At 37.5% G+C, this 14686-nt stretch overlaps 1 protein-coding gene across 1 annotated transcript in view; it reads left to right on the top strand.

Moving 5' to 3' along the window:
- Positions 1 to 14405, top strand: part of ADGRL4 (adhesion G protein-coupled receptor L4) — a 73535-nt gene extending 59130 nt beyond the window's left edge. The window contains exons 14-16 of the mRNA XM_010409009.4: positions 10417 to 10508; positions 12078 to 12246; positions 12690 to 14405. Of these exons, the coding sequence (XP_010407311.1) occupies positions 10417 to 10508; positions 12078 to 12246; positions 12690 to 12752 (324 nt within the window). The 3' untranslated portion in view covers positions 12753 to 14405. The remainder of the gene's footprint in view (positions 1 to 10416; positions 10509 to 12077; positions 12247 to 12689) is intronic.
- Positions 14406 to 14686: the final 281 nt, after the last annotated feature.

The raw sequence follows: 14686 nt of genomic DNA, 5'->3' as shown, positions 1-14686 counted from the left end.
TGAATGTTTTTAGGGACATCGAAGGTTTCTGGCTTGGCTTCAAGTTCCAGTTTCTTGAAACAATTGGTAATTGTAGTGTTTACAACTATAAAAATGGCTTAAACACAAACCCTGCAATTTTCAGAGCATTCTTGTGCACTTGACTTGGAACATACAAGCCAAGAATAATTCTTGGGAGCGGTGTCCCCAGAAAATCCAAGCCTTTTTAAAAAATGTAATGGATAATCAACTGTAAAGCAAAAATATTCTAAGAACTTCAGTGATTGATTAACCATACTGTTTTGAACCTTTCTTGTGTAAATGAATGGGTAAATGAATAAAATATACAGATTGCAGTTGCAAAATACAAAAAAGTGACATATGAGTGATGAAAGCAGGCTAACAGTAGAGTAATGCTTTTCATTAAGGAACTGCCTGCATATTCATTAGAGCTAGTCGATTACTTAAAAAATACATTCATCAGATAATTTATTTGATGGATTTTACCATTATTTGTCAAATAATTTATTCAACAAAAAAAGGTAAAATTAATGGAGTAGTGCATTTATCAAATCTTAATGGACAGCTCTAATACTTATTCAGTTCTGTACATTTAGGTTGATTCAGGATTAGTAATACTGCTGCAATCAATGCAGAAAAATTTCTTGGCAAATCCATTACTCTGTTGTTTTCTCATATACACACAAATTTCATGTACTTCATCTAGGCTATTCAAACTGAACATCTTATAGAAAAAAAATTCAAAGAATCTAAGATAAAGAACATGGTCTGACAGATCATTGTTACCATTTAAAAATAAAAATTAAAAAAAAAAAGAAAGAAAAAGGAACAAGCAGTCCCTCTGAGGTGAGTCACATCACACTGGTGTCAAGTCCACTGCCTATTTGGGTTCCTCACTTTATTATCCCTGCTCTTCAGTGAAATGTTCAATGCATGTTCAGTATTCCTGACATTTCTTGATATTCTAAGAATTTTTATCAAAAAATTGCTTGACCTCTGACTTCTACCACAACAAAACATAACACCACCTCACTTTTTTTTTTTTGTGAATATTTATGCTTTGAAAAGCTCTGTGGGTTTTTTATAACTAAGCAAATGCTTAGTTATGCTTCTTAGATAGATGTGAAAGATATACTCTACCATCTACTGTATGTTTTTCAGAAAATAGCTGTTTTAAACAATTTTTACATCTACTGTTATTCCTCAGTCTGCCTTTTTAGTGGAAATAAATTCCTACAGGGACTAGAAATGCCTTTATTATTCTTTATTAAAGAGTAATAGTCCCCTTTTCATTAGCCCCTCTGTGGCTTCAGTTGAAGATGTCTCCATGGCATTTCTTATGCCATAGTGGATAAAGTGGAGAGAATTAATTATATAGCAGCATTAAAGACTGAGTCTGCAACTTTGCTTGAAACAGATTAGTTCAAAGCACAGTGCTGTTCAGCAACAACAATACCTGCTGTGCTAAATAATAACTGAGTCACAAAATACTTGCCCTGTTCAGTGGACAGGATCAGCTTAAATCTCCAAGCCACAGCTTCCATATTGCCATACTCAATGGATGTAATTTCTCAGCAAGACCAGAGCTTTCACATGAATTAAGGTTTTATCTTCCTTTTCTCTGCCATTAAAGCTCCAATTCTAAGGTCTCTGGAAATACTTTGAAAAAAGAGGGTGTGGCCATTAGTCTACAACCTGAAAATTGCTAGATCCTATGTTATTGCAGAGTAACAAATTCATCACATAAGGCTGAAGGGTCCTTGAAGGATGTTCCAAATAAAAGTGGGGTTTTTTTAAAAAAAACCAACTTAGTAGTTCTGTAATAAAAAGTATATTAAGTTCTCCCTTTCAGTCACTGAAAGGACATTAGACTTGAAACTCAAGCATGTCCTCTGTCACCCAGAGTGAACCAAGCAGAAACAGCAGGTGAGGGAGTACAGGTGGATGTCAGGGGAAAGAGGGAGAACACCTGCATGTGCCAGCTGGCTGTGCAGATTTCCTGAGGTGTTCCACAGCTCAGTGCAGATTAATGTCTCACACATCCTCCTTCAATTCTAGGAAGATAAACAGTGCCCATTCTTTTAACGGATCCATGTATAATCAGTTTCTATGGATGGTTTTTTCAGGAAAGCCACACAACTGACTGAAATAGGTTGGGGGTTTTGTTTTTTATTTTTAGGGTTATTTAATTGTTTAATATCTTCTTGGTGATTATGTACACTTCCTTGTTACAAGCACATTTACTATAAACATATATGCTTACCCTAAATTGTTCATTGAAAGGAAAACATAGGTTTGCTTTAGGCAGTAAACATGGACTGATGATGTCTTTTGGACTTTCTTAGCAATTACGTAGTGACTTCATCCACATGACATATTTTCTCACTCAAATCAGATTTTCTTCCACTATTCTACTGCCCTTTTGATTCATCCCTGACAGCCATTTAGAGAGGTGAATTTAAATTCACAGTAGTAATAGCACAGGAATACTTTGCTTGGAAATCTCACTTGGTCACTGAAAGAAGCTTTTGTGGTTTTGAATAAATCACACCATGGGATTTTGCGATCATGTCCACAGCAGAATTATGGATATTTCTGAAAAAGCAAAAAGCCAAATCCTCAAGAGGATTTGGCAAATTGTGGAAGGTATGGATATCTTTCTGCCAAGTATTCACGCCTCCAAAATGGCAAATACAGCTTGTTCTCAGACTTGACATCTCAGTCATGCTCCTGATACTTTCTCCTTCCAGGTAGCTCATCCATTCACTGAAGCTAGTTGTGCTAAAAGATAATACTCAACTATGTCACTCCTCTTTGCCATGCAAAACTCCTTCTGCAGGGCTCCTGTATAAGGCTCCAGATGCACCCTAAGAAAGGTTTCCATCTATGCAAAGAAACCATAGGACAGGAGCAAGGTGTAGTCTGAACTTCTTGATGCACCTTGAATCAGTTCATTAAACAGCCTGATTTACGTCACTCCTAACACACCTTCCCAAAAGCTTCTTGGAAAAGGAGAAGAGTAAACCTAGTAATTATTCACACTGCAAGCAGAATAGACCCCAGTCCTACCACTGGATCTAATTGGGCTAATAATTCTGGCTGAGGTCAGGTGCAGATCAACTGGTTCATTCTTCCTGCCCTTGGCTGCAGAACTGAGGGTGAATAATGTGTTTAGTTTTGCAATCCAGTAAGAAACATTGAATCCGTAAGTCTGCAAAGCTGTTTACCCTGATGAAAAGCATAGAAACCTCATTTATTTATTTATTTATTTATTTATTTACATCTTCTTTTAAGTGATATAAAGTGACATAAAGGAAACACTTAATTGAGTCTAAATCTATAGCTTGAAGTATGCAAAGGAAATCTTTGAAGTATTCATAAATAAAAAGCAATCCTATGTGAACATTTTTTATTTCCTGAGTCAGGATTTGAAATAAACCCATTTGGCTGTGTTTTAACTTTTAAAACAAGGGAAATCATTAAAGTCTTAGAACTATAAGATTCTACCCCTGAATAATGGAAAATATTTCCCAAAAATACAGCCTAAAGGGGGTTCATTAAGGTTTTTGTTCCATTTCCTACTCCCAGATAAGACTGCTGTTGTATACTTAAAGCATTCAAGAAGATATATTCACTGGGGACATGGTAATGAGATAAATCAGTCAGGAGACAAACCCTGACTGTTTGACTGCCAGCTTGTGTCCAATTTTATGCAATTAATATAGCATACATTTTCATTTTGAAGCTTAAACTGTTGTATTGTTAATAGCTTAATTCCGTTCTCCCCTGACTGAAATAATGATGACCCACCGAATGTTGTCATTTTACCCAGCCATTAGCCATCCAGCCAGAAAGACAGAAATGTATTGCTCTCTGTGGCAGAACTCAGACCATCACAAGCTCATTAATTCAAACGCTCATAATGAGGGTCATTGTACAGACTGATACAGATACAGCTGCTCTGAACTTCAGACATTTTTTGAAAGAGCCAAATTCAATATGATATATGTAAAAAATTCAAGTATATGCCTAAGAGAGCAGCAGGAGAAATTTTCTCATTCTTTTTTGTGAGATCTGACATCAGCATATAGATGGTTTCATCAATTATTGAGCCAGAGACTAAGAAAGGAAAAGGGAATGATTTGGGGGTTTCATTTTTGAAGTTTGAATGTAAAGTGCTCAGACTGAATCAGAACTAGTATGTCTGAGTCTTTAGAATTAGCTACCTCTTTCTTATACCTTCTCTTCTTTGTAACACTAGAGAGCCTTTAAAGGCTGGTATTTGAAATGTTTTAATAACTTTTGAAAGGCTGGGGTGTATCTTTTGCGCAAAGATATCCTACATGAAATTACCAATTCCTTTTTCATTCTATAAATAATGTGTATTGGAAATAGCCTCAAAACCTCAGTCTCGTATTAAACAATTACAGCAGTGTTTAAAAAACAAAACTGTCTTTAGATAATTCCTGGATGAGGAACTGGGGGGTGAGGGAAATCCAGGTCTCTCTGCTCCAGTGAATATTTAATTATTTATATGGCATGGAATAGATCCATCAGTAGCAGGGAATGGAGAGAATTCAGAGCCTGGAGAAACCAAGGGTCATAGCCTAGTCTGAATATTAAGGAAAACAGAAAACTGTGCCCCATGTCTCCAACATCCTATACAAATGCACAGTCCACGGGGATTTTCATTGTTCAGGAGTGTCCTTTCTGGTTTTATTCAGAAAAGCTATCCTAGTCAGGAAGCGTTTCCTGGTGAAAACATAGTCTAAAACAGTAAATGTCTTTTAGTGCTAATGAACTGACATTTTTCAAGAAAAAAAGTATTAGACAAAATTTTTTTGAATGCCCTGTCCTGATCCATTTCATTTCACCAGAAGTCCAGGTGCTAACTGAGCTACCGCCATGAAAGACACACCATTCCCCTCTGAGCTTTCAAGTGCTCTTTGTCTTGCTTTAAAAAAGGAAGCAGGGCGGGAGGAGAAGGAAAAAAGACGTCTTAGTTGTCAAATTTGACAGCTGTCAGCTATCTTGATGGGGCAAAATGATGATAGATCACTTCACTCAGTGTCTTACAATTTAATTGTAATTAATTATGAAAGAAATTACAGCTCTTCAATTTGAGTGCAAATATTTTTATTTGCAAGTTTTATTAAATTTTGTGTAGTTCATCCTATTCAGTGTTCAACTAACAATAACTATCATTCTGTATCTACACAGAGGGAGTTCCATGCAGTGTGAAGCACTAACATGATATTTACTTGAGGGCAGAACACTATGTTACTCTTCCAGTATGTCAAATGCGCACCTTTAAGACTGGAACTAAGGACCTATTTTAAATATAGCAATTGCTAGGCATTGTGCCATTAGCAGAACCCCAGCAGCCTGGAGCACTTAGGATTTTAGGACCTATATGCTCATTTTTATATTATTACTAACTTTCCAAAATACAGTTAACAATCAGCAGAGAAGTTTGTAATTTGCTTAGACAATAGATGAGATTGTTCCTCAGTGCTCTCTGCTGGGGCAGTCCCAGACCTGGGAGGAGTAGAAGCCAGAGCAGCAGTGTCTTGCTCTGCCCATGCCCAGCTTTCCTTCCTTGCAGAAGCACCTGTTCAGGTAACCATGGCAGTAGGGACAGAGAAGGGGGGATGCAAATCTGCAAACAGATTTCCAGAGCCATCCAAGATGTAGGTGAAGGTAGGTTAACTCCACACACTGCTTTTCCCATCTTATTCTAAGACACATATGATTGGTTGAACAGACCTCCCCAGGCTAATTCCTTTGGCAAAGCCTCCTTATTGTTGACAAGATGATTAGGAGAGCACCAGGAAATTTCTTTGAATTCTCAATTACTTTTTCTCTCCTACAAGAGGAAATTATCAAGAGCAATGCTGTGGGTCAGATCTGGTCCTAGGACTTGTACCACTCCAGATAGCTCTGAACTCTTCCTTGTGTGCCTGCTGGACCTAACCCACCAACATCACAATTCTGAACATGGGAACTGTATCATGGAGATCCCCAAAACATCTGCAGGGCAATTTCACTGTCCTGCTCTATACTACAGTGTGCATCCATGACACACTTAAGTGCTAATCTGCAGAGCAAAACCTGCACCAGTGTCCACTGTTGCCTGTGAATCCCTTGGGATTGCCATTCTCTGTGGTGTGTAGTGATAAAGCTTTGACAATCCTGGTGACAGTGGGAGTTTTACTATTTAACTGGAGTTCTGCATATTGGCTTAATGGGGCCAGAAGCCACTCCAAAACCTTAAATCCTTCTGACCCTTTTCATATGTGATCTCCCAGAGAGAGATGTACCAAACACTTACCATCCTTTCTCTAAACTCCATCTCGGGTGTACAATAAAACCCAGCTCATGCAGATTTGTGTCTCCTCAGAGATTATCCAGAGTTATACAGCTACCTAAATGTAGTTGCCCATATCTACAGAGTCCTGATTTCATGGCATCCTAATAACTGCTCTTATTCAATGTCTATTTCACAGAAATATATTTTAAGTTTTTCATTTGTTCATAAATATACCACAACATTTCAAGAATTTAAGAAGGCTAAAAATACTTTTACAAATATCTTTAAGGAGACTTGATTCCCTGAAGATGTTGTGAGTGGAGGCTTTTTCTGTATCAGTCCTTGACTTTGATTAACCACTTAAAAAAAAAAAAAAAAAGGAATAGATTAATTATTAAAATTAGTCCTGTAGTGCACCTGAGCAATGATGAGTGAAACATGATTCCCACTGAATTGCAGAGGAGGCAGGGTTGAGGATGCTCAGCACTTCAGAGAATTGGGCTGGTGGGGAGAAAGTCAGAGGTTTCCTTTGTAAAATGGTGAGGACTGAGTGCACTGTTTGCCCAATAGCAGTTTGGGGTGGTTTGTTAAATAAATAAAATACAAAAAATTATTCAGTTCAGGGCTTGGAATCAATGCAATTCCCCTCTAGTCTATTAGACTTGCCGAGAAGCCCCTCTCAGGACATGCAGCAGTTTCTCTGACTGCTCAACCATGTAATAGCACTGAAAACAAAGGCACCAGAACTTGCTGTGTCACACTGTAACATCGTTATTCACTTGATAAAACTGTGGCCATGCCACAGCATTTCACGCTCTGGGTTTGCCCCAAGCTGCAGTGTAACTCTGCTCATTATTCAGGTAACTCGTCCCCAGGCTGGCCCTTCCCAGCCCTGTGCAGAGCCTGTCCTGAGCTCGGCTTCACAGCTGCCTGCACATCCTGCTCTGCTCCAGCTTGCTCCCTCTCCGGAGACAGCATGCCTTATGTTTGCCATTTCATTCTCATTCACCTTGCCTGTCACCTTAAGGCAGTCTTAATTATAATATCATTGAAGGTTTATTCAACAAGATCTTAAGACCGTGGTTTAATTACAAAAATGAAAACACACGATTACAACTAAAGCAAGAATAAAACAATATTTGGCTGTAAGTAGCTGTTGAAACTTTTTAGATGTTTCAGTGTCTCTCATCCAGAAGCCCCTCTGTTTGATCCAGGATTTCTTGTGTACATCTATATTTTAGATTACTTTTACAGCCTACCACCTCCATTTCTGCTCATTTGAAACTCAGTTTTGGATAAAAATTCAAATGTCTTAAATGTTTGTATCTTTGGCCAGGCATTTTAAGTGATTTGACTTCCCATATCATTTGCTGGAACACATATGGCTCTTTGGGGATATCAGTTCTATTTCCTCTTTAGTCCTAATAAATCCAACTTATTAGTGTTCCTAACTCAGGCCTGCCATCCAACATGAACTTTTTACTTTCCGTTTCCCAGAAATAGTTGAGGCCATTGGTATGTTCATAGCAAAGAACATGCAGAGTATCAGGTTGAAGCAGAATGCATCAATTTTAGGATACCTTTTGGGATTCCTTTTGGATTACCATTTTTCTCCAAAGGCCACACTTGACACGTTGTTTACATTAGCTGTTTTTTTCTCCGGGATTTACCCATGAATTCATGCTGTTGTTTTCCTGCAAGTTTTGCTTCACTTCCATGTCTCAGGATAGTTACTAATACTTTGGTTTTATCCATTTCATCCCCCTCAAAGGACAAAATGCTGTTCCAGAGGCTTCCAGCTTTGGTTGAAGCATTATGTAAAGCCAGATTATGCACTTCTGCTTCGCTATAGAAATTTTTTTATTAATGGAGTGCTTCAAAATGGGGCAAAGACTGACTTAAGATTTTATAAATCTTGGAAATGAGCAGGTGTTTCAGAAGTTAAGTTCACCCTCATTACCCTGTAACACTACCTCCTGTGAGGCTACCTGAGACATATTGTACAGTAATTGTGTTCTGGCAGCTGACTCTGAGAAGCCAGTGTTAACCTCTCCCGTTCCCCTGATACATACAGATTATTCCCATTAGAATGGGCTGCTGAATGAAAAGATCATAGTTAATGGGTATTACTTTAATGCAGAAGGCCAAATCCTATTATCCTGTGCAACGGACAGTGCAAATAGTATTTGTGTAAAGGAGCTCCACTGGGACAAGGAGAAATGGAGCCTGCTGCCCGCGCCATCCTTGCTCAGCAAAGCCTTGCCAGTTCTGCAGCTGTTATTGTGAGTAAGGGGGGGTTGGCCCATAGAGCTTCTCACAGAACCTATTTCTGGCAATAGGAAGGTGCTCACTGACATTAGTAATCCTACTGAGGGGCTGGCACAGAGGAAGGTTGGCTGCATGGTTTGTGCTGCCATCTCCAATGCAGTTTCTGAAGAAGTAGCAGTGTGCACTCCATGCTCACGGTACTTTGATCACATTTCCCGCTACCTTTTTCAAATTAATAAGTACATTAGCTGGGTTATGCAGATTAAAGTGTGTGCACAAACTTATTTGATATATTACTCACCAACAAATATAAGATAAAAAGTAAGTCTGCATATAATTATCCACAACTGGTGACTGACTTATAATTAACTTTGAAAAATTGCTGGTTTAGGAGATATCATAGATTACAATTTTAAATATAAGGAGCTTCAGAATAGCTCTCACGATCAGCACTAGTACAAGGTATTCAATGAAGGACTAATTCCCTAAACTGCTAATCAACTCTATCTCCTGTCCTTATCAAATTGTAAATATATTATGCTTCATTAAACTATGAGCATGTAGCTAATTAAAGCAGAGTCTGCTTTAATATCAGATACTCCCCCCTTGACACAACAAAAATGTTCTAAGGACATACCTAATGAGTGTTAACAAATGAAAATTATTCCTTTTCAAGTGATGCTGTGCTCCAACAGCTTTTGGTTTTCATTTCAGAGATTTTTGTTTTAGTTTGGTTTGGATTTTGTGTTTGGTTTGGTTTTTTTAAATAAAAAGAAGCAGGGGAAAAACCATACAGTCTTTCTGGAGAAACAGCTTGGGGAAGGCATTAATTCTATTCATTCTACAGCTGGAAGCCCACAGGAACTGACCAAGGGATCGCAACCAAAAGTTTACAAACAGTACCTGAATGACACAGAGCTAAAATTTAGTACATTCACTGACATTTTAAATAGATTCTGATGTTAAATGCTACAAAGTAAGAGAGCAATCATCCACATTTTTAAAGGAATGCAGTATAAATTTAAATGAAAGATCAGTGAAGCCTAGCCAAGCAAAGAGAGGATCAGAACCACAATTGAGCATCATTTGCAAAACTGCTTCTTTTAGTCACTTTTCTTCGTTTCAAACTCAAATAAAGCAATGCCATTTTACAAAAATCAAGGAAAAAAATACCAAAATTATTCATCTGTGACGAAAAACCATAAAATATAAGAGAGAATATGCAGCAAGGAGCCTTTCAACAGAAGCTAGATTTTTTTAATTATTTGTGTAAGCCTCTAAGATTTTTGTGTCACTTGAAAGTCTTCACACCCCAAAGTCCTCATAACGAATGATGTTATTAATGTTATTCAGCAACAAAAGACACACGTTTCAAGATCAACATGATACAGTACAACAGAAAACCCATAGGGTACAGGGTTTTTCAGCAGTTTCTCCATTTCCCTTTCCATTTTTTTAATTCTTTCCCTTTCCCTTTCCTTTTCCTTTTCATTCCTTTCCTTTCCATTCCTCCATCTCTACTTAGGAAAAATAATCTCAGCAGGAAATCGAAGAGATTTACCGATAAAATCAATAAACATTTGCAGACTGTTGGTAGTGATACTGTTGAGATAAGGTAGGGTTACATCCCTGTTTGATCAGTGTTTATTTCAGGGCTCATATTTTTTAATAGAAGTGAATCAGAACAGGGTGGGTTCTTTCCCCTCCTGGCACGGGATTCCGTAAGTTTCAGATACCCAGAAACTCTATCTGACTTGTTTCATTTAAAAGTTTAACAGTTATTGGCATTCAAGAGTATCCTGGTTTGAACTAAAAGTTCCTTCCTTTGCTCCCCTCAGGTTAATTTGTTGGCTTTTGGAGTGATTATTTATAAAGTATTTCGACACACTGCAATGTTAAAGCCAGAAGTCAGTTGTTATGAAAATATAAGGTAAGTTTGCCATTCAATACAAATTCTACCTTCTGTAGGTTTAAATACCAACAGAGATGATAGTGACTATTCAAAAATAACTGTTTAATCTCCTGAGATTTGTATAAAAATAAAGATTTTTTTTTTCTGTTATTACCCTTACCTATATTTAGACATAAATTTTGCAATCATTATTCCCATTGAGCAATACCTTGTATGCTGGGGTGTGTGTGAGGGGTGTACAAGGAAAACAAGTGGGCCATATCAACCAGAGGGTGAAGGCTGACGGCAAAGTTAAAGAAGAGATTGTCCTTTTTTCTTAAGTATTTTCCACAGCCTCTATGCAAGCCAAAACAGATTTCAAAACTTACTCCTGAAATGGGACCAAAATATTTGCCTTGAAGTAACAAGTAATTCAGTGATAAGAGATGGAGGCATTCGTGTTGCTTGGGAAAAGCCTGCAGTAGGACGTTGTGTTTCTGTGGCACTGGGGGAATGGAGCGGATTCTCTCCAGGATTTCACTTTGCATGCTGCTATGATTTTTCCATCAACTCACTCTCTTTAAATCTGATTTATAGGGACCTTGAAAACCGTTTGTGCAGGAAAAGCTGAAGTGTACTACAGGGAACATTGAAAACAACTTACTGTTTGTGTTGCTTAGGAACACTCCTGCAGTTTCAATGCATTGAACTAGATTTATAGTCAGGATTTAGCAATTGTTTGATTGATTACTTTCCCTTATTCCTCACCTTTCATAGCTTCATGTGGTGACCTGTTTCTAATGAAGTTGAAAATTATTCATTTTCAGGGGAACAGTACTAAAAATTTCTGCTGTACAAAGGAAGTCCTGCAATGACTGAGCTGAGAATGAATAAGAAAGTAATCAGTGGCTTCATTTCCAAGACAACATGCTGTAATTTGCTCAAGCCTGTGTACAGTGCTCTACAGCATCTTGGAAAAAAAATTTTAGCCCATCAGTTCCTACAATTTTAGTGCATCAATATGCTGACCCAGGAACTATTTGAGAGTACTTGTGCTCTAAAAACAATTTCTTGGGGTTTTTTTAAGAGAAAGAATTTTAACAGAATCTGATTTTACAACTGGCACCATCCTCTGCAGTGAACCTGAGAGGCAGCCTGGGAATCCTTTGATGTCATGCACATGCACTGACCTAAGAGCATACTGAACATTTTTCTGGTTTATTTTTTTGTGGAAGATAAGGGGGAGGAGGAAAATTGGGGGAATGCTTCATAACAGACATATGTTTTTCCTTGGGGAATTACACTAACAGTAGATTTAAATCAAATCATATGGTGCTGCAGTACACTAGAGAAAACATATTTGAAGATTAAAGAAGCCAGTGTTTTAAGGCCCTCCAGTTTTACTCCTTTGCTCTTCCATAGTGATTATGTGAGTTTGTTCATGCTAAAGTGCTACAGCACACCCTGAAGAGCAGTCCTTGCATTTGCACTTCTCAGGCCTTTGCAGCTCTGAAAAACTTTCCAAGGCAGCATTCACCACCCAAAGTGGAGAAGAAAGGGGAATAGCATGTGCCTGCATGTTGGTCACAACGTTTTCTTCCTGTCTAGATCCTGTGCCCGAGGTGCCCTTGCTCTCCTGTTTCTCCTTGGAGCTACCTGGATTTTCGGGGTCCTCCATGTGGTCCAGGGATCCGTGGTTACTGCCTATCTTTTTACAATCTTCAATGCCTTCCAGGGGATGTTCATCTTCATATTTCTTTGTGTATTGTCTAGGAAGGTAAGTGTCCTACTTCTTGTGGGAAATGACTCAGTCTCATGTCCCTACACAGTCAGGTGCCCAGCCCTGAAATTGAGATTTTGCCTTCAGTGGTGGCAGAACCACTTTCCAGCTTTTGTGTTCTCACATATTACCTCCAGTTTTGAAACTGAGGCATGAAACATGGAAAAATGGGGCTTTTTAACTGTAAAACTGGTTATAGTGTCATTAACCTGATGAAATAATACAATGTGTGTAATAAAATTTCCTTCCAGTCTTTTCAATTAGCAGCAAGATTCACCCACACTACCCTTGGATGATACTTTCTTCAGTGTTCTGTCCTAAAGAAAAATTCAGCCCCACCTTAAAACATCTAGTGATGGGAGCAGTACAAAATGAATTCAAATACATATAGATCTATCAATAAATCTAATTCATAAATACATTCAATCTTTTTATTTCAGATTCAGGAGGAGTATTACAGATTGTTCAAAAATGTTCCTTGCTGTTTCGGCTGCTTGAGATAAAGGGAACGAAAACACCCAAAAGCATCTCAGCAGAAGAAGGAAGCAACCTACATGCTATTGTTATGGATAATACTGCAAAATATGGTATTGTGAAAGTATGAAATGACCCAGTGAGCAGGCATATCTCTTAGCTGAATTACTGGTTTTGTACATACATGTGCATTTGTGCAGAACATCTATTTTATTCTGTATAAAAACAGTATACAAAACAAACTGGATCATTGCAAAACAAATATTAATAAAGACAAGGGAAAGCAGCAAATTTCTAAAGAACCTCAAGACTTTGTGACTGAGGTTTTGTTTCTAATATTAAAAATATCTGCAGTTCTTGAAAGCAAGATACCAAGAACCAAATGGCACAGCAGATTTTATGAAGTGCTTTGCTAGTGGAAACATGTTCACCATCCTTTTGTAGTAATGAACTTCTTACATTAAGTTGTAGGTGACCATCTGCAGGGAATGGGTTCCATTAAAGAGTCAATAGATAAAGATCTGCTTCAGCCTAGTCTTTTGAAAACATTTCTTTTAATTTAAAGTAGATTAAAAAAGGGATTTGTTTAATATTATTCTCTTATCACTCTGAAATATATATTTGTATATTAATCAATCCTTTATTTTTATAACTTCTAAAGAATTGTTTAGATCTAAAGAGCTGAGGTCAGATCTGATACAAGAATGGTGGGACAGTCATTTTATTACTGAAAGATTATTTTGTGAATACTTTGAAACAGATCTGGTTCTTGTTTTATTTAATTGCCAAAAAGACTGAGATCTGCTTAACTGGCACTATGATTTTGGAGGCTGTGGGAAGAAGATGCTTTCACAGGTTTGTCACTTCATAGAGATACTTGGAATCCAGGCCTTGTAAAACCAAATTAAAATGATAGGAATCACCCACACAGAACGATACAGATTTAAATTCAAGGTAATTTGCCTCTACATTGTGTAAAATTGCAATTACAACAGTTTTCTCTACTCTTGACTCTACTGAGTCAAGCAGTTGTCTTCCTCTGAGGCTCCTGGGTTTTAAATAATCCTGCACTTAACCTTAGGAGTATGTACAGAACTACTGAAATCAAAGGGAGGATCGAGGTGCAAGTTTGGCAGAGCATAAACACATTGCATCAACCATTCCACCTATGGCATCTGACTTATTTGAAAAGTATGCTTTAATTTCACCCTTTTAGCACCTAAATTGTGTGAAGTGCTGAGCAATCTCCTGTCCATGTTGCTTTCTCAGGAAGTGTCTAGGATCTCAGATGAAGCCCAGTATTTTTACCAGTGAGACACTGTAAATATGTAGTTGTTAATAAATCCCACTGTTGTGTTGTCTGTTAAAATAAAGCACTATTCTGAATTTTATTTATATTACAGGAAATCTGGTTTTAGTAATGGTCAACTTTGGTTTTTATCTTTTTTCCATGTACACAAGGTTTTCATTGTATGCACTGCAATGACAGGCTTCATTAAGTATATTCCATGGCTCTGTCAAGTTTTTTGAAAAAAGAGGAGTCTATTTTTCAAAAAAATACTAAAGAAATCTCCTGATCTTTTGAATGTAAAATATGTGAATAAACTGGAGTGCTTTGCTTCCACATTTTGACATTTCCATTCATTTAAATAAATACAGTGGTAAAAGTTCTCATTGTTACATATCATTTGCCCTCAATTATTTGCTGTATTTCCTTTGCTGTTGTATATTTTGTTCTAAGGTTGGGACATGCAGATACATATTACTTAAAAGAGTATTTTTAGAAGGATATCTACCAGCCCATCATTTTTAATCTCCTGCAGAACTGTAACCTATAGTAAGCTGATCTGGACAAAGCATCTCTAGTAACTATATAATGACTTCAGCATGCTCAGGGAGATTGAAAAAATTTCCTTGGAAAGAAAATATATCATAAATGTTTAGCTTACAATAGTCTTTGTAA

This window comes from Corvus cornix, chromosome 8, assembly GCF_000738735.6.
Source record: "Corvus cornix cornix isolate S_Up_H32 chromosome 8, ASM73873v5, whole genome shotgun sequence".
Lineage (NCBI taxonomy): Eukaryota > Metazoa > Chordata > Aves > Passeriformes > Corvidae > Corvus > Corvus cornix.
Note: the sequence above shows the minus strand (reverse complement) of the source record. Positions and strands in the feature narration are given on the sequence as shown.